Consider the following 25,553-nt stretch of genomic DNA (forward strand, 5'->3'; position numbering starts at 1 on the left):
GCAGCCCTCTACCCTCCTGGCAACCACTGATCTGGTGTATCTCGTTTCAGTGTTGGGGTTTTTACCTTCAGAAAGAGGAAAGTTTGTTAGATAGAAAAGGGTTAATATAAAAAAGACCAGTCCAGCACCTTTACAAGGAAATGGTATTGTGCTTTTTGATAACAAGCTGTGCTTGTTCTGGCAATTGAATACAGATGATTAGACACAATTCTGGCCGAGTTATTTTGAGGTGACAGGCCATGGTGCTCTCCTCAGAAGAGTTTATAGCACTGGTACCTTTGCAGACATTAATTAACTGTGAGCTTGAAAATAACAGTGAGTTCATGAATTAACTTTCAGGCAGCAAACACTCCAGCAAAAGCTTATAAATATTTTTTAAACAACAAATAAAGACTGCGCAATAAGCAAGCAAACTGTAAAGTGCATTTAAAAGTCAACCTAATGACGGATTTAGAGGCTTAAAGCAGCTCTTTTACTGTACTTGTTTGAATCTTTAATTACACTTTTCATCCCCAGCAATCAGATGTGATACTGAAGTAGAGCTTTATAAATCACTTTATGCTATTTAGTGTCTTCGAACAATCACGTATTTAGCATATTTCAGGAAGAGAAAGCAGCTGAAGTGCTGCTGAGCTTTGTCAAGGTAAACCTGGAATTCTACAGGAAGTTTTTTAATTAGGTTTCAGAAACAACCCCTAAATATCATGGCAGTGCTTGGCTGGGTGATGCTGCCTTGCTCTGGGTGTGCCTCTGGGCTTCAGTTTTTTAATGACTGACACTTCTATTTATAGAGTGAATAGAAGGGAGTTGCTTGGAACGGAACATTTCTGAATACATTTCAGTGTACACAGACTTGAGTCATAAAGTCTGCTAACATACAGTTCCTGGTACTGGCCCCTTTCATTTTATCTCAAGATAAGAGTCCTTGCTCCACCCATGGCAAAATGACTGCTGCCACTGCCACACTCTGGGCTTTTCTCTCTTCTTGACCAAGGGCTGGTGGTGCGAGTGAGAGCTTCCTTGCCATCCCACTGTAACCTAATCTTAATCATCATCACACCAAGCTAGATTTTGCTTCAGTTCTTTTGCTAAGGTGACATTTGAACAGGCAGTGGTGCTTCGTAGTAGCATGAGCTAGAAGCAAAACCAGCAGCTGGCAGGTACCATTTATTACCTTCACAGAAGAATAACCCTGGATGGCTTGGAAGATTAGCATTAGGGCACATGCTTCTGGATTGACCAGGGTGGTAATAGTCAAAAACACATGCTACTGGTGTTCAGTATCCTCTGTAAAAGAGGATTGATGGATGTAATCATTTGCTATGAGATTCACCCGCTCTGTAATTGGTAATCTGAGCCCTGTGTCCCAAGCTTAAACGGGCACATATTAGTGCAGAAGATGTGTTATTGGATCCTGTTCTCTGGGCAAACTGAGTATTTCACCCTCAAGGAATGTAGTTCTGTCATCTTTCAGAGACCTCATTGACAAAAAGTGAATATAACACAGAGAAAATATATATTAACTGAGGGTGCCTTAAGTGCCAGAGCAAGGACTTTGGTGTTGATAAATGAGAGGGAATTGGAGGACACACTGATATTGTGGTAAGACACAAGCTCATGCAGGTGCATGCTGACTTTCAGTGCATGCTGGCAATGTTTTTTGCATCTTCTTGAAAACTACTGTCTTTCGCAAAGGTTCAATGCTCTGTGCACTACTAGTCAGACTCCTTCTGGGTATTATGGAGCTGCCACAGGCTATCACTGAAATGGCTCTGTTGACTCTGCTCATGTTTAGATCATCTGTGCTCATCCATAGCTAAATGACTGGAAAACAGCAGTAGCTCTCATTTTAGGCTGACCCATGGAAAACCCATGAGAGCTCCCTGTGTGCATTTAGGAGTGTCTTTAGTGAAGCTGAATTTAAACACTTTTGGAAGAAACCTGAATCTGAATTTCAGTCTTTCAATGTACAGATTCCTTTTTGCATGGACTCTAGGTCACCCGTGCATCCATCCTTGGGTGAGACATTGAACTGTTCCAAGTCTTGTTGTCCCCATCACTAAAAGACAAGCACTGCTCACCACCTGGGAATGCTGTATGAAGCACTGATAGTTAGAACTAAAGAAAATATGCCTTATAAAACTTCTGGAGATGGCTCATTTAAGAGTATAATCAAGCCCTGACAAGTTGCAAGAGATTATTCAGACATCTGCCACAAACAGGAATATCTGGCAGAATAAAATCCAACAAGCATGGAAAAAAGGTCACTGACCATTTTAATCACCTTGGTCCTAGGTACAGGCACACATCTGAAAGGCAATGCTGCCCTCTGTTACGTCTTCAGCTATTCACTAACACATGGCTGTGTGCACAGAACCAGCTACTCCTATCGGAGCTTGGGGCTTTGAATTCCATGGATGACATGGAATAAGGAAAGCAAAGCAGTCTCCTGCAAGAAACTGAGCACCTTCAGTTCTTAATGAACTTTAGAGAGTTAGAGAAGGCATTTTGCATCCAGCAAGGACAAAGTAAGTTATTGTAGTTAATTCTTCAAATCCTAACCTTCACCCACTGCTTTTTCACTACATGAATCAGGCATTTACATTTAAACAAAAATCAATATATTCACCTTGCAATTTTGTTTTAGTATCATCCAACTTCATTAATTAAAAATAGATGAAATAGATCTTATTATCAGTTTAGAAGATAACTGTTACCTTTATTTTGGGGTGCTATTGATGAGTTCAATTCAGAAATTTCAAGACAACCATCAGTCCAATGCAATCATTCTGTATAAAACTGTATGGGAAATAGTTTTACAATGAAAATGCACTAACAATGTATTATCTCCACATGCCCATTTTTAAAAAGAAATGTTACAATTTAACAGGAAATAAAGATTATTCGTTAGTCATATTAGGCCTGACTCCAACACTGGTAATCAGATTGACTGCTAAATAGCCCCACCAATACTTTTCTTGTACTCACTGGAAGTACTTATGTAGGCAAATACTACTGAGCCCGGGCAAAAGTGGGAAAATCTGGGCTTCTCTGATTCAAGGGTTTATTATTAACAAAACCCTCAATTGCTCAAAGCCCACGAAATGATTTCAACTGAACAGTCACACCACTAGTCGGAGAAAGGCACACATGTGATAAAGGAGGAGAATGAAAAAGCTCATTGACGTGCTGATGTACAGCTGATAAGGAAAACAAAAACCCACTTAAAATAAACAACAGTTGAGTTTCAGGTGAAGCCTGAAGCAGCATTTGGTTGCTTTTCTCCTCCAACGTCAAGAAGATGTTTGCAACGATGCTGAAGGTATTTCCAGTTCTGGCCATCCTTACAGGTAAGTAAGAATAACAAACTGATCATAATAGCACTGAATAAAGGAACTTGTTGAAATAAGAGAGCAGGTGAACCTGACTGGCAAACTAGGAGAACACTCAAGGTTCATTTTCGGATGTAATGAAGATCATGGCTAGAATGCTATGCCATGTTGCGGAAATCAGCAAGCTGAGCACTCACTGGAAAGAGGTTTTGGCGAAGAACTGAATATTAGCTTTGATAAATTAATGTTTTGCTCTAACGCCAGGAAGAGGCAAAGATCTCTCACATGGAGACATCAGGGTCTTTCAGGTGTTTTGAGGTTAGGATTTCTCATGTTCAGATTTTGTCTCCCTTTGATAACAACCCTGGGAAATGCTATGGATTCATGCTCGGGTTTACTTGGTCCCACCCCAATCAAAAATTTTTGGGGGATGCTTAACTTTAAGCATGCAAATAATCCCTGAAGTTAAGGGAGAACATTATACTTTGTGGAATCTAGGAATTATATGGTATAGTAAAGATCATGTATTATTCATGTTTCAAGGACATTTCATCATGCTAAGCTTTACTTTCAATATATACAGAAGCAGACATTTTAAGTCTGATGCTCCATGGAGATGAACAGCCTCTGTATTCACTAAAGAAAATGGAAGTTAGCTCCCACATTTTCAAGATGGAATTGCCTAGTTTAGATGCCAGAGAAATATTTTAAATAGCTGTTCCTGGTGTTTCAACGTTCTCTTTCTCTCACACACATAAACCGCACAGATTTTTGCCTTAGAAATGAGAAGCAATTCAGAGTTAGTACCCATACTTCTTAAACGAATGTCCTCTAATTTAAATTCTGGATTTACGACTAGAGGTGTGTCTGTACTGATGGGCACTGGCTGGGGGTTTCTACAGTGCCTAGGAAAAGATCAGCAAACATGGATTTAATCCATGAGCGTTAAAATCTGTATGGGACTCCAGCAATAGTGGATGATTCCCGGTTAACTGCAATGACTTTCTCTGTAGTCTTACCATAATAGCGATGAGTAAAAGATATGGATCAATTTTTAACAAGTTATAGTCTGTTCACACTAGCTTTTTCACTGAGTTACTTTTTACTCATGTGCTTTTTTCGTTTAAACCCTGTATGTATGAAATGAGGTGACAAGTTTGAAACCTTAAACAGTGACCTAAACTCAAAGCAAAACTCTCATCAACTTCTGTGATGAGAGGAAAGGCTCTGCGCGTCCAGTTCCCTCCATGTTTAGTCAAAAGCTCCACCTTGCAATTAGGGATGGCTTTAAGTAGCTTCACTGGACAATGGAAGTTTGATAGGGATTGGCTTTATATTTTTACTGAAGCCTATATTTATACTGAAGCCTATTTCAACTAAATGTATTTCTTCAATATATATAGCTTCATGGAAATGAGAATGCTTTGTTACTTCTGCTAAAATCCACTCATTTTTCTGGAAAAGCCAGGTTCTGTGGCACTCCTGACTCCAAACCCAGACAATGATAAAGGAAATACATGGAGCAGATGGCTGGAAAATGGAAATATCAGTAGAACGGCCTTGTGCTGAAAGACCATAGCTTTAATCCTGCAAAGACTACAAAATAAATACATGTAAACCTGGCCAGAATTCTCTGGCCACCTCTGATTCTTAAAGCTGAGAACAGTGAACTGAGATACCTAAAATATTACATGGCTTTTATATTAGATGTCAGTGAGGATTAAGCTACTGTGAACTCACAGGACAAGCAGGACTTACAGCCAGCACTGGGATCCTCTCTGTCCCCAAGGCAAGTTTAACACATTTAGGTCAATCTCCAGCCATCCCTGTGGGGCTGTCTTCACATATAATGTAAATCTTGCTGTAGTTTAAACCCGCTAGTTCTCATCCTACCAACCACTAATCTGGAAAGTACAATATTGTCTTCTTCCTTGCACTTAGCCTTTACTAAGCCATTAAACAAGGAACAGATTGAAGCCATCAAACAAAGAAAACAGACCCCAAAGAGTTCAGGCTCTAGGTTCAGATAGGTCTGCATATTGTAGCAAATGATGGATCTGCAAGATTTACATGGTTAAAAATGCCAAAATAGATTATATGTATTTTTTAAACAGTGCTTTCCCTCATAGGCTGATAATTTGAGAAAAACACTTCCAGTATTACTGGAGGCTCTGCTTCAACTCTCAAAACCAGCACCCAAACATAAGATGCACAGATATCTTATTGAGAAGAATATTCCACATGTTTTGCCTCTATCATTCACATGTGCAATAAGCCCATGTAAAAATTGTTATTACTATAACACAGAGTTCTCACTTTGCCTGTTTTGCATAGAAAGCTCCAACAGACTCACGTTTTTCATCATGCTCAAAGGAAATCTATTCTCCTTCAGAATCTTCAGGTGGCAGCTTTAAAACCAGGCTCGGTGATCTAGCAAACCCCTGAAATTCAGACTGATTCTTCTGGCAGCTCTTGCTTCATTGCCATAAGTCACTATTGTTAGTAACTTATATGGAGGAGAGAAACAGATAAATACTGTAAGATGATGTTTGATTCCTTTCATTAATATGACTGTGTAGCCAAGACTGATTGCAAAACTATGGGAAAAGGCTCATACGTTACATTTTCTCCCTTTCTGCTTTGAGCACAGCAAAAACGGTTGATCAAGTTATCACAGAATTTCTCCCAACCCACATAATAAAAGCAGTTCCAAAAAGCGTAGTCTCATGTTTTCAGTGTAAAAGCATTAGAATAGAATAGCTCCTGCATGTAAGCCCTAAAAACCTAAAGAAAAGCGAAGTAGTTAGCAAAAGCAAAGTGCTGGGCTCCAACATGGGGGGCCCACAGTGCCACTGACCCCAGTCAGAATGTAAGAATGCAAGAAGAGGCACCACTGTAGGAGATGGTGATCCACCATAAAGGAGATCAGACATCTAAAGGAGTAACTGAAAAAAAATAAGGGTAAGAAGAATATAAAAGGGCTCAACACAGCTGTGAGTGCAAGTTGCAGGAGGGCACTGCAAGTGCAGGAGAAAGGTTTGGTTTAGCCACAGGCACTGAGTAAGCAGACAACTCTCTGCAAGTGAGAACAAGCATGTAAAAACAAACTGCTTTTTCAGAGTATCATTTGTTGTAAGAGCATAGGTAATCTGGGGGATTTACTTGCTTATTAGTTTTTACCCACTCCCACCCTGACATCACTCAAAGGCCCACAGAAAGGGTATGGAAAAGAAGGACTGTGCAAGTCCTACAGGTTTCCTCCATGGTGCAGGGAGTGCCGTGCTCCTGCACGGCTCCCAGGGTCTGGCTGATTGCTCCTCACCACACTTACTGCCCACAGGTCATGTCAGCAGTGTTGTGGTGACCGTCCCTGAGAAGATAGTGAACGTCACTACAGGTGGCAACGCAACCCTCCTCTGTACATACACGACTTCTGGATCACTGGGAAACTTCTTTATCCAGTGGAGCTTTTACAGTGCCAAAGAGACCCAACTGCACACCGTAAGATATTTATTTATTATTACTATTAAGTTATAATTAAGATATCCTTAAGTCTTCAATGAATCTTATTGTGTTTAATAGTGTTATCCTCACCACAAACCAGGGAGGGAGGTAATGCTGGTGCTCCCTCCCTAAAGACAAAGGACTGGGGTGCAGTGAAATTTAGGGGCAGATGCACAAAGTTATTTAGGCTCCCTAGTCCTACTGGCACACCTGAGTTGCTTTGGAAACTTACGAGAAGGTACAAAAGGGATTCAGATGCTCAAACAACTGTCTCCAAGTCACACACAAAGCACGAAGCAGAGCAAAGACCAGGTGTCCAAAAACCATACAAGCGCTCCAGCCCCTGGGCCAGCTCCCTTTTCCCTTGTCTGGCAGACATTTCCTGACATTGTGAAGGCTGCTTTCCTTTCAAGGGTGAGACGCCCTTGCCTATGACAATGTGTCCCCCATTCCAGGATCAAAAAAGAGCTCCTTGTCTCAGCCACTATGGTTACTGCTTAGGTGCTTGGTAAGAGCAGCAGTACACAACAACAGGCTACCAGCACAATGTGAGCAGTGAGTGTTTTGGCAGGACTATAGTAAGTAAGTTGCCACAGCAGGAAATGTGCCATGGCAAACTTGTGTTGGCATTCTGCAGCATCCCATGGGTGTCATTGTGGTAGCACAATAATTACAGATCAAAGGCAAATGTTCCCTGCCCTTCCTGAGACCTCAAGATGCAGCAGAGCCAAACAGAATAGGCTGGAGTATCAGCACAAAGGCAGCATCAGGACTGTGAAGAACACCAGGTACTGGACAGCTACATGGCGCAACCACTGCCCCAGCCTCTCACGTGGCTGTAAAGGCCTTGTAGAGCAGTTTGGTCTGCCTGGAGGGAGTCAGGGACGGGATGCGTAACTTCCTACACAGACTCACAATACTGCTCAGACTTCAAGAGCTGACCATTAATCTGATATTTTGGTGGGGAAATAAGTCCATGAATCTCACTTGCATCATAACCTGCAGGATAAGAGCTCCCATTATGATTTGCTCCTCATGACTGCTGAGCAATCAGCAATCCCTTCCTTTCTAAGAAGAAATGCCAATTAGAAGTGTTACTGCATCCTTAAAGATGACAGTGATTTTTTGCCATGCCCTGGTGCCGGGCTCGTGCCTGTCAGACATTCAGTCCCTTTTTTCTCCCACTGCTTTTATCCCGTTGATAACATTTTTTTGAACCCTCCTGCCTGGTGTTACATCTGAAAGGTGATACAAAGAGATCTGACTTAGAATAGTGTCACAGTCCACACTGGAGATATTCTCATCTTGTTCACCAATTTCCTAGTAATATTATGCCAGGAGGTTTGCCACTGCTGATAGAGTTATGCCTTCTATTTGACTGATCAATTATACAGAATTAGACTGTATGTAATTTGCAGAATGAACAGGATGTAACGTACTTGGCATTGAATGGCAATAGCTAGTATGTAAGAAATAGCAGTTTAACATAAGACAGAACTGCTCAGTACATCTCAGATAAAGACTGTATCAGTGCTAAATACAAACACTGGGCCCTTCCCAGATTCTGACTCTAGGTGAATGCCAGACCGACATATGCACACCTTGCCTGACTAATAGTATGAATAGCCGTTACTCATCATTCGCTTATTTCAAGCCTAAACTATTTTATTAAATGAAGAATTATTCATGAAAGGGTGGTAGCTGCAGGTTTTGTAAGTTGTACATAGTACAGCATGTTGTAATTTTGATCCAGTATGTACCTCATACGTTTTAATCTCTTGTTCAGGTGAGAAGTACAGCACTGAGATAGGAACAAGCCCAACTTCTCCAGATTTGGTTAGAGTCTCTCTGTTTCACTTGTGTCAAATTTTCCATATTGTAACACAATAAGTGCAATATTTTTTCTGGTCATAAACAAGAGAAATAAGCAAATTGTAGTTGTGAGTATTTTAGAGGGAGAATCAGACAGTTTCAAGTGATCCAGGAGGGGAAAATCATTCACAGACTGTGATCAATGATGAGAAAATACCCCCTGAGGATCAGAACCATAAAATCCTGTGGGCGGTTCAGAACATGCTCAACAAGAACTAACTGATTTGAGGCTACCAAATGTTAGGGAAACTTTATGGATCAATCTCTTCCTTACTCACTCCCGGCTCCTGCAGCTCCCACTGCAGGCAATGGGAATGCTGTGCCTATAGGGACTGTAAGAAACACTGGTAAAAACTGCATCTGGTTTTCTCCCAGTTTGAAACTAATTTCACGGTAAATTCACTTTTACACCACAACACACATACATTTGTAATGGATGATTTGCATTTTCATTAAATGAAGTAGGCTCAGTCTGGAAAGGACACGGGCTAGTGACTAATCCCGTTCTCCCTGAACATAGAGGCAACATTTCCTTTCGCTGCAGCACCAGTTATCCTTGGCTCGCATGCCCAGCCAGGGTCAGAGGATGCCCTTCACTCCTCCTGATGTGCCTGGAGGGTTCATGTGTGCGAAGAGCTGCAGGACTCCTTTTAAAATGCTTTTAGCAGTGCATTTAGTCCTGGGTTACTTGACCCAGTATCCTTTCGCCACAACATGGCAATTCCTCCCCATTTTGAACCTATTCACAATAAAATCAGTTAATGTGAGCGCTGGGAAGAAAGGACTGTGACTGCTTCTGGAAAATATGGTTTAAGAAATAACACAACACCACTGAACATGAAATTGGATTTTCAACTTCCCTCTGAACCCACTGCAATACGAGGTTGCTAGTTCTATTTCAGGCTGGTGACTTGTGTGAGTTGCAGAAAGGATTGAACGATGAAGGCTCACATGTGCTTCTACAAGTTTAAACAAAAAAGTAATCTCTCATTCTGCAAACCTGCCTTTGCCCTGGTTGCTTGGCACATAGCAGAAGTTAAGTTACACGTTTTGTTCCAAGTAGGAAATACACGGATGGTAATGGAGGAGATTGCCAGCTTTGGCTTTCATTGTTTAGATTAAATACTAAAATGCAAGTCAAAAATACATTTAATGTGCTGGTAAGATGACAAAACCGACTGAATTTAAAAGACTTCCACCATATCTATTGAATATCAGAGCAGTAGCTGCCATTTTAAATGGGATAAAATAATCAGATTCTGAAATGTCATCAGCAAGCAAACAAACAAATACTTCTTTATAAATAGAACATATTTTCCCTGGAAAATTTTATGGAAAATTCTGGTTCCATTTAAAATCTGCCCTTTTTCTCAGCAACTAAATGGAAAACATTTTCAAATTCTATTTTTTAAAGTTGAAAATTTCTGCCAGATATTTGGAAGACGGAAGACTTAAAATTTTATATACATATATATATAAACTAATGCAAAAAATACATCTTCTTATCTCACCTGCTGCAATTTTAACTTCTTAACATCTTAATAAATGCTAGGTATCTTGATGACCATATTATTCTGACATGGGCAGTATATTCTCAATAATAAGATTAAGCAGAGGGGATGTTCTCCATAACAAATACAGAGAAGGAGGAATCTTGATTTTAATAAATCACGTTTATGTAGATAATTGAGAATATGTCTCTTTCTCTCTACAGTGACAGCAAGTAATAGAAAAAATTATAGAGTGTTAGAATTAATTAAGGCAAATGTATGTCATGATACCTTTGGCTTGAAGAACATGAGGGTTAAATTACTAGATTTTAGGACATAACACATAATAAGCACAGAGGCCATTTTTAATAACCTCTTTTTTGACTTTTTAATAAGAACATCAGTATTTTACTCTGCTCTTTATGTTACAGGTTTTGCAGAGTTTTGAAGTACGTAAGCTCAGGTACAGTCCCGTCTGGACTGAAATCAGTAACGCCAGGATCAGGACTGGTGCCAGTGCTAATTTAATGTCCCAGAGTATTCAGGACCAGATTTTACCTTGCCTCAAGGTGAGGCTGTGCTGTTCAACAGTTTGCAGCACTGCTGCAGGTCTGCCTCCCAGCACTGGCTGTGTGAAGCTGGCTGGTGTCTTCTGCTGTTTGTTCTGGTGTTTTCATTTCCTGTTCTGTGCTGCCTACCTTACACAATGCTGGTGCAGGTGTTCGACACTTGTGAAGTCATGGCAGTTACACCAAGAGGATGAAATACCACAAACGGGCTGCTCACAGACAGGACGGTGAAAAGGGAGGCAGCAAACAGCGGAATGGCAGGTGTTCAGTACTGCTTTGAAGGCAGTGCTATAAACAGCGTATGTGTAGAATGTAGAATATATAGTGTATGTATAGAATGTAGATCTTTTTACTGTTTGGAGCCTATCTTTGCTTTTTTTTTTTTCCTGAGAAGTTTCTCCAGTGCAAGTAATTCCCCTCATTTGAATTATATAATGTAAATATCAACTCATGGAAAAGAGGATGCCCTATGTATTTTAATTTTTTCTTCTTGCCATTTACCCCTTTGCGACCTGTCTTTTTAATGCTAAACTTCAGTTTTAAATAACTGATTATTGATTAAGATTTCTAGAACTTCCCAAAACTGAACTATCTCTATTTTATGTATAGGCAAACTGAGGCAAACACTACTTATTCTGCTCACACAGGGTAAGGGAGTAGATCACAGTCTGGCCTGGTTCATAAGGTAAAGTCTCAACTCCTAAGATCTACATGCATGCTTCAGTTCATGCTCTGAGTCATGTGGCCAGCCTCGGCGTAAAGCACCTAAGTAAATGTTTGAACGATTGAAGCCTGCTATTGACTCTGCACAGGCGAGGCTACCGCCTTGCAAAGCCAAACACAACTCCTGAACCCAACTAGGGCCACACCTCGAGCCTCCAGCCCAGGCCACCCACAGTTAAAAGTAAGTGAAACTATCAGAGACACTGCATGGCTACCGCAGGTATGCCCAGGGCAGAATTCTTGACTGAAACTTTAAATTCACTAATGAGTAAAGATCATGACTGAATGTTACTTGTAAGAGAAACTGAACTGTTCATAGACCTCTCATGAAAATGTTCTCTAAAATAGGGCAAGCTTGAAAGCACAACTGTGTCTGCTTCTTTCACCCTGAAACCCCGAATTCAGATCACCAGTAGTCCCAATGCCAGCACAGTTCTGCTGCTCAGCTCACAGCAAGGCACGCGCATGGGCACTGGGTTGACATCTGAGAGCCAGTGGCCAGTCAGCCCTATAAGTGTGGGGCTCTCATACAAACTTTTGAAGGAACAAATTCATCCCCATGTACTATGAGCACTTCCTGACACCCCATCACATGCTGTCAGCCACAACGAACCAAGATCATGTACTGCAGAGACTGTTAGTGCTGCAAGGGACACTGTCTTGGGAGCAGAGCAGTCCATTAGAGTCCATGAGCAAAGACGAGCCTGTGCAAACCACCTCCTGAAGCAGAACAGGAAGAAAACTCCCCGGAAAGGCCCCTCTGATACATGGGCATTTCTTATTGCCTAGAGGTGATTTTTAAAATCAAGTTTCATCTAGCACTTAGATGACTGAGCAGGCACTTCAAAGGAATAGCTTCATGGAAAGCAGAGGCAACACCTCCAAGGCAGAGAAACGGAGATGCTGTTGCAATGTCACTGCAGTCAGAGTGACACCCTGGATGTCAATGGGATTACTGTGGACTGCCTGTGGTTCCCTCTGGCACTGGGATGACAGTCTGAAGAGAAAGGATAAAGTAAACTGATACATTGAAGCAGACAGTATTGAGAACACAAAAGAAAGTGGGACAAGTATAAAATGATCAGGTTGTAATTGGTGTGTTTGGAGCAAACTTTAGACTTCAATCTTAGGTTGCCCAATTTTAGGTAAAACTTAGAAATAAGATTCTATTGCATCTCACTGTTAACAAGGCTTAAGACATCTGCAAAATCTGCTGAACATGAGGCACCCTGCCCCTGTGAACAGCACTGATGGTACTGATGGGGAGCTACGTAGAGCAGAGGCTCTTTGGTTTTGGGGGAACATTTAAAATCTCATTTAACTCTCAGATCAGCACATTTTTACTCAAATACAGCGTTCCCCGTGTCATGGTATTCTGAGTATGGATGAAAAGTCAGTCAGTCATTGTCAAAAGATGGTGCATGTGACAGATGCACGGGGAAGATGTAGCTGGAGATACAAGGTAAGAAAAAAATAATCCCCACAATCTTCAGGCAAAAAAGATCTTAAACAGCTTCTGCTACTGTGCTACTGTGAGCCCTGTAGTCATGTTCTGGATTAACACCTCAAACCAGCACGTGACTGAGATAAGCTGAATCAGACGCATCATTCAGAGTTTTTAACTCACCCTATTGTGGATGGCATTTTTCTCTATCAAAATTGTTTTGGATGTAGCTGTTGTTTTATCCCCACAGCTATTCTAGGTGGCTGAACTAGAACTTTTAGGAATATTCTACACAAAGGGTATCTAAAGGGCACGTCCACACACCAGGAGCCTCTGGGCTGAATGTGAGCGATAGCCCCCCAAAAAACCCCATCCTGGATCTTCTTTCTAGAATATAACATTTTGAGCTGTGATGCATATAGTGGGACACTACGCTGACTGTTGAAATGGCCTCCTCTCAGCTGTCAGCTCAATGTCCCAGCCATAATCCATTTCAAACCCTCTTTGACTGCAGTGGGATTCCTGTCTCACCATGAAGTACAGGGTACAACCCAATGTAAACTGAGGTCTCATAATAACTGCTGAAGAGCAGTTACACAAAATGCACTGAGAAAAGTTTTGTGCTCAACGCGCTGTAGAAATTATTCACTACTAGTTCAGCCACAAGAATGATACTGTGACAACATGAAAGAGCTGCTTCTCAAAAGTATTTTGCACCAGTTAAAGCTGCTGAATGATTAATCCTCTCAAGGCTTCTGACTCCATCCTTTTCTTCTTCTACCAATGCGCAATTGTGACAAGATGCTTCTAGTCATTATCAACATCCTCAATTACCCATGCAAAATTTCCAGTGATGCAGGACATAAATCCCTGCTGCAGTCTGGCACATCAGAGTTTTGACAAAAATGTGTGAAAAGAAGCTGTGGATGAAAAAAGGCATTTGGGGCCAGACTCAGTCACATGACACACGTCAAAGAAACCAATGCACGCGTGAGCATTTGCTTTCTTATCTAGCTGAGTTCAGAAACTGAGCCTTGGGCTTTAATTAACACTCTGAGTGTGTGGCATTTGTTCTCTAATTAGATGGCAAGATGCTTAAAGGAGTGATGAACATTTTTTCCCTTGTTATTTTACAAATTCTGTCTGTACTCAGAATTCAAAAGGAGATAAAAGCAGTGAAGTTGTTAATATTCTCCCTTGCGTTTATCGCCGAGAAAGAGACTTTTAACAGTTCTTTCTCTAGTAGCTTGAGAGAATGTCAACAGAAAATTATAGAACACCCCAGTGACAGGTCCTTCTGAATGCCTGAGCTTTGCGTCTCCCCTGGCAAAGACCGTGAATTGGGTGCTGAACACATCAGCCTAGAGAAACATCAATCAAATAGGATGGTGTAGCTTTGCATCTGCTCATGGGGGAAAGTGAGAAGGGGCTGTGGAAGGGAAGAAGGTACTGGAAAGGAAATCATGTCCTGAAACTGTCCCTCAGTCAGGAAATCAAGACTTCTGTGATGAAGAGAGATGTTTGTAACACATCTTCAAGTACGTCTCATCTTAACAGTTTTGATATCCAGATGTACTGAGCATTGTACAGCAATATTCCTCCCACACCCTACTCCTGGTGTCACTGCATCACATCTTATGTAAATTCTGGTTTGTATTTGTCCTGCCCCAAGAAGAAAGGAACAGATGGAGGCATGTTTCTTCTAATTTACAGCCTGCTTTTTCACACGCCCCCTCCACACCCTGAGGAAGATCTTTCTATAGAAGCTGTATAAAGCAAACCTGTAGGTAGGTCCCTCACTCTCTGCCAAGCATCTGGCAGCCTTTGGAAAATCCTCAACTCAGCCTCAGCTTTGCCAACTGCTTCCTCTGCAGGCAAATACTCTCCTCACCACCACCCTAGGAGAGGAGCAGCCCTCCCACAAGTCAGGCTAACGGAGAAGGAAAGGACATGTGATTTCATGTACCAGATCCTTCAGAACCGGAGACACAAACAATCTTGTCTCCAGCATCTGGAGCACATAGAGATTACTGAGATTGTCTTTGAAACAAGTATGATTATTCCCAATTCCCTGTCTTGATTGTAACTCAGGTTACAAATGGGTACATGAATAATTGTCTCAACTGCCTTGGGAGTCTACGAGCCCAAATCCTTTTCTTCGTTGCAGGAGAAACTGTGACTGTGGAAATACATAGAAAACTATACCACTGCCTGAGAAAGCCGGGGAAGATGCCCGCTGACATTAGTGGCTTTAGGCACTGCCTGGCCCACAGGCTGCACACCCAACAGAACCACAGTCCTTTTGAAGGTCGGGGGACACTTTCTGGGGAATTCAGCTGTTTTACAGAGCCTGGTGTTTCAGATGGTGGTGTTATTAGGGACAGCATTTTGAGGAGTGATAATCTCCGCTCTTTTCTGTCAGTTGTTTCATTAGTCATCCCAGGCAGCTGCTCCCATGAAATGTAAAAAAACACCATTACATAAAAACTTGCCTGAGCAAACTAACTGGTAAGGAGATGCAGCGACCATTACTGCACCCTCAGTATTGTTTTCACACTCGTAAATCATCAACTTCACCAGAGCTGCTCATGATTTGCTTGAGGACATAAAAAGCTTGTTTTTTTTCAACAGAAGCACAGCAGATCTTTTACATATTTATTTATTTTTACATTCAAAATGTTGCACTTTAAATCTATTTATCACATTAAAATAAAAAAGCTTCCAGGAAAAGGCTGCCATTGACTAAATTTACAGCTCTCCCATAAAGACACTTTAGGAACATTTTAGGTGAAATGGAAAGAAATGTCAATGAGATGTGTATCTGTAGGAGGGAACATTAGCTGGCAGTTGCCCCCCAAAAAATCTTGTCTATCTTCAACAGAAAACAAGTTTTTACTGTTGAAATGGAACAGAAACATTTTTGCAATGATCTGCATTTCAGCTTTTTGAAAGCCACAAACATGAGCTTTCAGGGACAGCATAAAAGCACTTTGAAAAAGGGTTTAAAATATCCATTTTGAGTGTATCGTTTAGAACGGGCTATGAATTCACAGCCAGTTAACTGAAACATATTCCTCTTACATGAAATTTCCTGCGTACACAATCCAATCATACCTCCGGGACAAGATACACACTCAGTAATTAATCACAACATTACTCAGCCTCTTTGGTGTTTACCACCTTCCTTCAGGCAACAAACTCCAGAGTTAGTGAGATAAACATCATACAGGAGCAGAAGAACAGGCAGCAGCCTGCAGAGGAACTGAAGGTGTTTCCTTAAGATGTTCCACTGCCTTTATGTTCATAGTTGGGAGAAAAAAAACACAAAACAAAACCCAAAACAGAAAGATTCTGTTTAAATCCACGTAGAGGACAAATATTCTCTGCTGTGTTGACACCCGCCTCAGATTTAACAGTGTACACAAAATATTTTCTCTGCATGCATTCAGACAGGAAGAGGGAACACAGTGGGTTCATTTTTCAGTGTATTGTATGAGGGCTTAGACACATAATTCACTCTGACTTCAGATTAAATATACCAAGGAGCACTTGCTCTTCCCTAATGTTAATGGCATGCCCTGACTGCATTCAAGACTTGTAGTGCCAGTCTTATTTCCCAGGAACACGTGCTATGGCTAAGCTAGCACTCAGTGTTATTGCTTACTCTCACATAAATCCCAGATCACTCTAAGGTAGACCATGCAGTATTTAGCCCCTTTTCCAGTAATCAGGCCTTTTAGTAGGATATAATAGGCCTCCCTCTCCTCTCATGCAAGTCACATATTACTTCGTTTAAGACATTGCACAACTTTATTTCACATTAGTGTGAAGAGCTGATGGAAGAAGCTCTTTCTCTACCCCACTCAAACAGATGCAATTGATTGAGAGGAGATGCAAACCCAGCCCGGTACTGTTGAGATATATGTAGGAATGTCAGCTTAAGAGGAACCTGAAATCAGAAGTCACAGTTCTTGTAACTTTGGACTCTTGCAAGCAATAGTGTATTGTTGCTCATACTTGGATAAAGGTAGAATGAGACAAGCGTGGCCAGTGTGTTTTTGTAATTACAGGTAGATCAGTTTTTTGACATGTGATTTGCTTAAACCAAACCCCTTATTCTGAACACTTTTCTTCCTTGGGGAATACAAGTGTGTCTATCCAGACTCTAGTTTTGCAACAGAGGTGCAATATTTTGCAAATAGACATTTGCAAAGCATAAAATCAGTCTCAAAACTGATGACATTGCATGCGGACAATGCGAACTGTCTATCCAGACTCTATCCAGCTGTTCAGCACACTTTCCAACCTAGTCTACCAGTGGGCTTGCACTGCACCTCTCATGGCTCCTCAGTACAACCCTCAGTTTCCCACATGCTGGAGAGGCAGTAGGGTAGCTTTGGCATTCAGAGCCCTGTATCAATTGTACCTGGTGTTTATAATCCTGGGGCAGGGAAAGATAAAGTCTGGCAAAACTGCACTTGAGCTGGGGCCAAGCTGCAGTACCAGAGCTGCCGGTGCTGTGCAGCCTGGGTTCTGACCTTCATTTCAAAGCCTTATCATTGCATAAACCAGCTGTGCTCTGGCAGTTTTGGGGTGTAGCTTGCCTTAAGCTAATAAAGCCTTTCAGATAACTTTGCTTAAAGACTTCAGTCAACACTGTATCAGGGTGGATAAATAGAATTAAGAATAAAATACTCTTAATTCAAAATGCAATCAGTTGCTCTGCAAAGTAAAGAAAATTCTAATTCTTGCCTGTAGCATCCCTAAAGGCAGGGAACTTTGACCAAAAAGGAAATCTGACACTAATTCTTAAATAGACTTAAGGCCCAGGCCTCAGGCTACCAAAAAGAGCACATTTCAGCCTCTCAGTTAACAGACAACAGGTTTGGGCTTATAAACTTGTGAGGCCAATTCTACTTGCACAGTGCTGTTAATTACAATTGATGCTAATGAAGTCAATGAAATCAGTCAACATTAGATAGCAAATTTTTGCTTGGGAGGAAATGTTACATTCCTGAGAGACATTTGTCCTTACTACATCTATAATTCTGCAAAACATTTTTTACTGTTCAATAAAAGGGGAATTATTGATCCCAAATAACTGCTTCTCCAAGCTGAGGCCAACAAGTATTCTTGACTTCTACCTATGGTACATACTCAAAAAACCCAAAATAGTCCATGACACTGTCTCTGACCCTGATTACACAAACAAGGAGAACAGCATCATTGCTCTAATTGCATGTGTGATGATTCTGCTGGTGTTCTTGGACTGTGTTTTTATTGTTTCCAGATTTACTTCTGACAGATCAGATACCTTGTTTGCTCAGACCTATGTCTCGTGGATTTATTTCAGTTCTGTTTGCTAGCTTCTGTATTTGGAAAGCTCTGCAGCTGCTCACTTTTTGCAATGAGAGCTCAATTCTTGTCACAATCTTCTACTGCGCCGCTTATTAATAATGTTACAAATTATCCATGCTGCAATTAGTACTGCTACTCATCGTGCATGACTTGGCATTTATTCACAGAATTGTCATACAACGGTCAATGGTCTCACCTTTGTTTTTGCAAATGCATCGGTCTGTGACTGGAGTATCCACAAACAGCTACCTACTGTCCATTTACACAATTACAAAATCCCATTTCTGAAAAGGTTGTCTTTTAAAAACCACTAGAAATATAAATGTACCACATTTTCATGTCTGATTTCTTGTGGGAGGGTGCAAGAAAGCCAGCAACATTAAGGGCTTAATCAGAGAGGGGGTAACATTAAGAGCTTAATCAGAAATCAACTGTATTCCAGTTATGCACACCAAAAAAAGCAGCAGGAATATCTCTTGTTACCCGACTAACAATTGATTCTTTATCACAGATCTATTATTATTCAGAAGGCCAGTCTTACTCCTACGGAGAGTTTAAGAACAGGATAACAGCTGCAACAGGTCCAGGGAATGCATCAATAACAATCTCAAACATGCAGCCCTCAGACACTGGCTCCTACACCTGTGAAGTTTTCAGCCCACAGGGTGATGCTGGACAGAGTCAAAAATCCGTGATTGTCAATGTGCTGGGTAAGCACCTCTCCTCTCTGTTGCTGTATTGTCCTTTTCCTCCCTATTATGAAACACTGAATTCACATCTCAATATACATAGGGCCAGAGGAAATAACGGAACTATGATAAACAAGGCCCATGATGCAGAGAAAGGGCTCACAGATGCATTGACGCAGAGATTTTCCAAGGGCTCTGGAAGCAGGCAGAGCCTGGGGTGCCCTCTAGCTTCCAGACAAAGCAGACCTGATACCGCTCTGCAGCTCCCCTTGCTTGACCTACAGTAAAATCCCATTATCCCACAAGTGGAATACACTTCAGATTCACTTTGCGCTCTCAAAATGCTACCTCATGTCAGCAGGTAAGCAGGTATCTGGAAATACACAGCTTCACTACATTCTTCATATTGGAAAACAAAGTGATATTAACTTTGATTAAAATAAAAAGCCCTTTCAGCTGGGAGTAACAACTTATTTCTCCTATGAGGAATGGCTGAGAGAGTTGGGGTTGTTCAGCCTGAAGAAAAGGAGATTCTGGGAAGACCTTATTGCGGCCTTTCTGTTCTTAAAAGGGGCCTATAAGGAAGATTGGGAGAGACTTTTTAGCAGCGCCTGTTGCAACAGGACAAGGGGTGATGGTTTTAAACTAAAAGAGGGGAGATTCTGGCTGGATGTGAGGAAAAATTCTTTACAATGAGGGTGGTAAAACACTGGAACAGGATGCCCAGAGAGGTGGTGGATGCACCATCCATGGAGACATTCAAGGCCAGGCTGGATGTGGCTCCGGGCAGCCTGACGTAGATGCAGATGCCCCTGTTCATTGTAGGGGAGTTGGCCATGCAATGACGACCTTTGAAGACCCCTTCCAACCCAAACTATTCTATGATTCTGTGATTCTATGATTACAGCCAGCCCCAGCAAAGACCAAAATTTTACGCATTTTACCTAATGTTGGTCATGGTGACTTGTGTAAATCTAGGGGGAGGCAGCATTACAGCCCAAGGGATCTGGCTCACCCCAATTCCCAGAAACTCTAGAAACTTAGTACATGTTGGATGGAAGTAGTATGAAGTCTGTTTTGGATGGAAGAAAGCAATAGTTCAGCCATGAACAGGAGAGAAAGGATGAAAAGCAGTAGATATGTTACTTCTTGGTAGGATAAAAATTCGTACTAACCTATTCTAATAATTGCTTTTGTATTGAGAATTCATACCTGATCAGAGTGACAAATCAAAGCCAATATAAGAATGTGATTCCAATATCATTTGCCTGTCTATTAAAATGTATCTTAGGCCATGTATATATACTTAATATTACTCAAATTGTTATGGAAGAGCCTTTGGTCAGATCTATGAACTCTGCTCTTCGATGAGAACCTGTAGATGGGGTTCAATTTTACATGTACAATACCAGAACTAGCTTTCCCCTCAGTATATACTCATGCCCCTCTCTTGCCCCTTGGTATATATCCATGATGTGTCTGTTCTCCTTGTTATTTTACAGTCAAACCATCAACACCTTTCTGCAAAATAGAAGGAACTCCTGAAAAAGGCCATCTAATCTACCTCTTATGCAGATGTGAGGAAGGATTGCCTCACCCTACCTACCGCTGGTACAAAGTAGCTGACAATACCCTCAAGCCTGTGACTGAACAACTCAGTACGTAAGACACAACTACTATACCATGTTCGAAATGTGGAGTTCTTTAGCACCAGTCATTTCTAACACTACATATTACACATAGTAGTTGAACCTTATCCTCCTCTTCTGATGGTCAATGTCATTATTTTTGCTTAATTCAAATCAACTGATAGTTGTCACAAACACAGGGCTTCTTTCTATTTGTTTTAACACAAATTTCATGGCATGTTAAAGTCTTGCCTATGCCATTAGTTTAAATTGCTAAAATGGGAGAAATGTTTATGCCATTTCCATTTCCCTTCCCTTAGAAATTTAAGTCAACTTAGAATAGTCTATTTGTTATTCAGGTGCTAAGACCTCCACCCTGAAAGTCTTCAGTTCCTGTGGCATTTTCATCTGTGAAGTTACACTGACAATAGTAGTATCAGTGAGGGTAAAACATCAGGCAGACAGATTCTGTTGCAGAGTAAGGGCCTATTTCCCATGTTCTAATACACTCCTACAGAATCTACTGTAGTAATTTTCAAGGAAGGTAAATGCTTCTTATTCAAAGAATATGAAACCCCCCAAATGAATGCATGATCAGAGAACCCTGTTTCTAATCTCTTAATAGCTCTCAGTATGACCAACTAAAGAAAATGGTTGGCCTCTACAGTACACAAACAGTAATCAGTCTCTGCTCTCTGTCACAGATCCAAACACTGGCATTCTTTACATTGGCAATCTCACCACCTTTGAAACTGGGTATTACCGGTGCGTAGCCAGTAACATCCTGGGGAACAGTACCTGTGAGCTTGACCTAACTACGAACTGTAAGTTTCATGCATGAAAGTAATCCCATAGCTGATGAAAGACATACACAGTTTGCAGGAAAATGCTGCGACAACTTTAGAGATTTTTTTTCAAGCGAGAACAGAATGGGCTTTGGAGCCCTCTGGAGTTTTCATCCAGGTATGCCCAGAATGTACACTGACCTGGACAACTGATTTCATACTGGGAACAGGAGCTGAACCTGAATCTGACTGCAGAGCCTTTACTGAGAACCAACAGACACTGAATTTAGAGCAGGCATAAACATTGGGTTTGCTGGGGCAGGGAGCTAACCAACAAGACAGGAGGCAGCAATTGTCACAAAAGCACACTTCTCTTTCCTAGCGAATCTTTGGCTTCCCTCCTGGAAATCCAGCTGTCAGTCAGTTGTTCAGTAATACTTTTTTAAAAAAAGTATTTATATATCAAGTAATCCTTTCTTCTTTGCAGATTCAGATGGTGGCATTGTTGCTGGAGCATTAATTGGAGCAGTTCTTGCAGCTGCTATCATTTGCATTGTCGTTTGGGTCTTAAGCAAGAAGGCAAAGAAGACTAAGAAGACGTCAAGTAACGAGATGCAGTAAGAGTTTGTTTGCTTCATTTTAAGACAATTATTTCTGTAAAGCACTGCTGATAATTCAGCACTGAAGTAAAATATAATTAATCATTTTTGAAGGGTCAATAATGCAGGTTTTGGGAAAACTTCCAGAGTGAAAATATTTGCTTTTGTGTGACTTTTAAGCTGTTGCTCTTGTAAGAGACGTTGACACTACCCTCTCCCATATATTTATAGGCAGCTATCACTTAGCAGTGTCTAAACCAGTGAAATGTTTTTTAAACCCTGCAAACTAAATGCGGCAAGTTGGAAAAACAGTTTTTAATATTCAGAAGTTAATGGTGACTGCTAATGGCAGGTGGAAGAAGTAAAAAAAGGAACAGAAGCTAAAGGTTGCCTCAGCAAATGTACTGGGACTGTGCATTACTGGATTTAAACACAGAGGGCTCAATTCAGTGCTATTTGAAATTACAGGACACATGCTTGTGGTGCTCTAAGGTGTCTCAAATGGCAGGAGACACAAGGTTTAGGCAACAGACTGGAGCCCAGAATATCCATTTTGATTCTGCTTTGGAAATGTCTTTTCCTCTGTGCTTTGGTTGCTCATTTTTTCCTTAAATTACCAATTCTTCAGAATAGGGATGATCTCATATGCTACACAGACTGTGTTTAGCCCCATGATGTTAAATTCTAAATGAATACATGCAGCTGAGGGCAGAAAAAAAATATGTCATCTGGACCCTTCCCAGTAGCACAGGTCTAAGATCTCCTGATGCAGAATTCCGCTAATCCACACCAATGGCGTGTCACTCACACACCTGACTTCTGCTTTCAACTGATGTACATTAACATCTAACTGTGTGCTCAGATCCTAATAAATCTTACTTCATTGAACTAACCCACTAGCATCTGATCTTTTTTACATGTGAAAATGCTTAAATATCGGGGCTTGGTTTATCATTTCGATAAGTGGAATCTATACCTGTTGCTAAATATCTTTCTCTAGATTTTAGCCTTTTCATAACTCTTTTTCTGACTGCACTCTATTTTTATACACTTAATGGGACACTGGATCTGCACGGAATTTTACAGAAAGCTCACACCAAGCAGTGTGTTCTGCAACCTCTTCTCAGACACTGTTTGCCAGCACTCAGTTTCCTATTCTGCTTTCCTGGTGTAGCATTTAAACATACTAAAATTCAATTCATTCTAACAGGATCACTTGAGCAATGACGTAAATCAGTTTCATTACCTAACACGCTGTCACTCTTTCTCTTAGCAGCAGTGATGTTGTAGCCTTTTCATGTCTCTTGGAACAATCATAATAATATGGGGGTTAAGACAACAAAACCACAAAGACTCATTCTTTTGAAAGAGTGTAGTGCAGATGGGATTTCAACATGTGAAATTACATTTCATCCTGTCTTCCTGCAGAGAAATGGCTCAGAAACAATCCAATGCAGAGTATGTTCAGGTACCTAACGAAGAAAACATTCCTGCAACCACAGTTCCACCAAGCAATGCAACAAATGAATACCCTAGTGCTGATGAAACAGCAGCCTCTGGAACACCTCAGAATGATGAGAAGCAAGAAGCAGAAAAAGAAGAAACAGCCTAGTTTTAATACACTTTTCCGTGTCAGCTTTGGACCCCTTTATATAAAAATTGTTGTCATTGAATTAACATAGAGGCATGACTAAAACTTAGATGGGTATTTGCATTGTGAACCGCTGTGCTGCAGATTGAAAAGGGTCTGTTACACATACACTTTGTGAATAGCTGAAGATTTGGCCTTTAGAGTTAACAAAATTTATTATCTGGTTATAATTGCACATAAATATAAGTCTAAAAAGACTACCAGTCTTTTATCAGTCTAAAAGACTATTTTCCCCTATTTTGCAAAACTAATTATGAAATGGGCTGGAGCATTTATCAAAGTAAGAGCTTTCCAGTCACCTCTCAGTGATGCTGAATGTATCTATACAGTTCTGAACCACAGCAGTTTTCTCCAGAAACAGTGTTAGCCAAACTCGTGTATCCTGTGCACCAAGGACAACCATCATGGCCAATACACTGCAGTGTTTAAAGGCTCTGACTTTGCACATCAGGAGTAAAAAGCGGTTTCATCAATGTCAATCAGAGTGCAGAAACAGATGTTAAGACCTGGAACAATGATATCTGTTGTGTTCGGATTCCACTTAAAGGAAAAAAAAAAAAAAGGCCTGGAAACTTCTACCCTGTTGCTGCCAGATGTGGAATACATTTTGTTAACAGTTTTAAAGTTCCCAAGGCACCAGCATTCCAGAGTTGTGTGTTTCAGCAATTTTGGTTTTCAGTTTAATGGAACTAGCATTCAGGTACTCAGTTCAGACATCAATTGACTGGTTTCCAGACAACAGGACCTGGAAATCTAAATCCCTTACAAGGCTTGTTATGACAGGCACAGAATATCAGATTCCTCTTGACATACAGATAGAGCTGTTCTCAAAACTTGGAAGTTAATAATGTTTGATGTACAACACCCTAGTTTGTACTGCTTCCTCTGCCAGAGATGATTCAAATCTATCTCCAGGCAACTGCTCTACCAACTAAGCAACAAACTCGTGCTACTTCTGGTCTCTTTAGCTCAGTGTAACTGACTGTTTTCTATAGGTGAAGGCATCAAGAGGAAGGTAAGTAGTGCATGCACACCACATCAAACAGCTGAGTGATGAGTATTCTCTTGGAGGGAGAAAAGGAAATTGAACCCTAGACACTGATCACTAGACACCTCTTCTCTCCGGGCCTTGTTTCTAAGGTTAACCAAACTCAGTTCTTCAAGCGGGAAAAAATACCTACTTTCAGAAGAGCTCAAGGACTCAGGTGAGAAGTAAAACCCCACACATAGTCTCAGCAGCTCCCTCCTGAACTACATGAGGCAGCTATTCATCGACACAAGGAGGCACAGGTTTCAGTCTCATGCACTGCAGAAAAATGTATGTGGCTCAGGGATCCACAACTTTTCGGCACTTTGGTCTTTTATAGGATCTAATGCTTATAAATCCTTTGGTGACTGTTCCTAGCCTGTAGTAAACATTAGTTACATACGCCAGCCATCTCTGAAAAGACAAAAAGAAATATCTGTGCTAAAACTGTCAGGTTCAGTTCAGCTGTTTATCAAGAAAATGACCACAAAAAAGGAAAAAAAAAAACCAAGAAAAAAGGCCTGAGGTTTGAATTTACCTTCGGTTTGGGTCATTAAGCATAACTATATTCATCACCCATTTTATGCAGTTTTCTGGCTTTCAAATATTTGCCTTTGATACACACATCCTAGCATTTAGCCTCAGTCCAGAGTAAAAGAACATTTCCACTGTTCTTACAATACTGTTTTAGCTAAAATCCTGCTTCTGCCTGACTGCAAGGGTCAAACCCTTACTAATACCAACACTGCCATACTCTACCTGTTGATCTTCATTCTCCTCCCTCCCCAGAATATCCAGGGTAAAGCTTAAGTCACGACCTGTACAGAAGTCTCTCCTTAACCTCTCTTATTGACTCTTGTAGCGATTGTGCTAAGTAAAATC

General features: G+C 41.0%; 1 protein-coding gene across 1 annotated transcript; it reads left to right on the forward strand.

Moving 5' to 3' along the window:
• The first annotated feature begins 3,313 nt into the window (after window positions 1-3,313).
• Window positions 3,314-23,693, forward strand: VSIG1 (V-set and immunoglobulin domain containing 1). The gene is made up of 8 exons (XM_065689260.1): window positions 3,314-3,350; window positions 6,673-6,833; window positions 12,845-12,952; window positions 18,804-19,002; window positions 20,484-20,639; window positions 21,314-21,433; window positions 21,882-22,011; window positions 23,422-23,693. The coding sequence occupies exons 1-8, from the start codon at window positions 3,314-3,316 to the stop codon at window positions 23,603-23,605; spliced, it is 1,095 nt and encodes a 364-aa protein (XP_065545332.1). The 3' UTR covers window positions 23,606-23,693.
• Window positions 23,694-25,553: the final 1,860 nt, after the last annotated feature.

Source organism: Lathamus discolor, chromosome 9, assembly GCF_037157495.1.
Source record: "Lathamus discolor isolate bLatDis1 chromosome 9, bLatDis1.hap1, whole genome shotgun sequence".
Taxonomy (NCBI): domain Eukaryota; kingdom Metazoa; phylum Chordata; class Aves; order Psittaciformes; family Psittacidae; genus Lathamus; species Lathamus discolor.

Excerpts from the sequence above, each read along its gene's own strand:
- VSIG1 (XM_065689260.1), top strand. The coding sequence starts at position 3,314 with ATGCTGAAGGTATTTCCAGTTCTGGCCATCCTTACAG. Across the intron at positions 3,351-6,672 it reads AGTTCTGGCCATCCTTACAG|GTCATGTCAGCAGTGTTGTG; the intron begins GTAAGTAAGAAT and ends TACTGCCCACAG. Across the intron at positions 20,640-21,313 it reads GCCTGTGACTGAACAACTCA|ATCCAAACACTGGCATTCTT; the intron begins GTACGTAAGACA and ends TCTCTGTCACAG.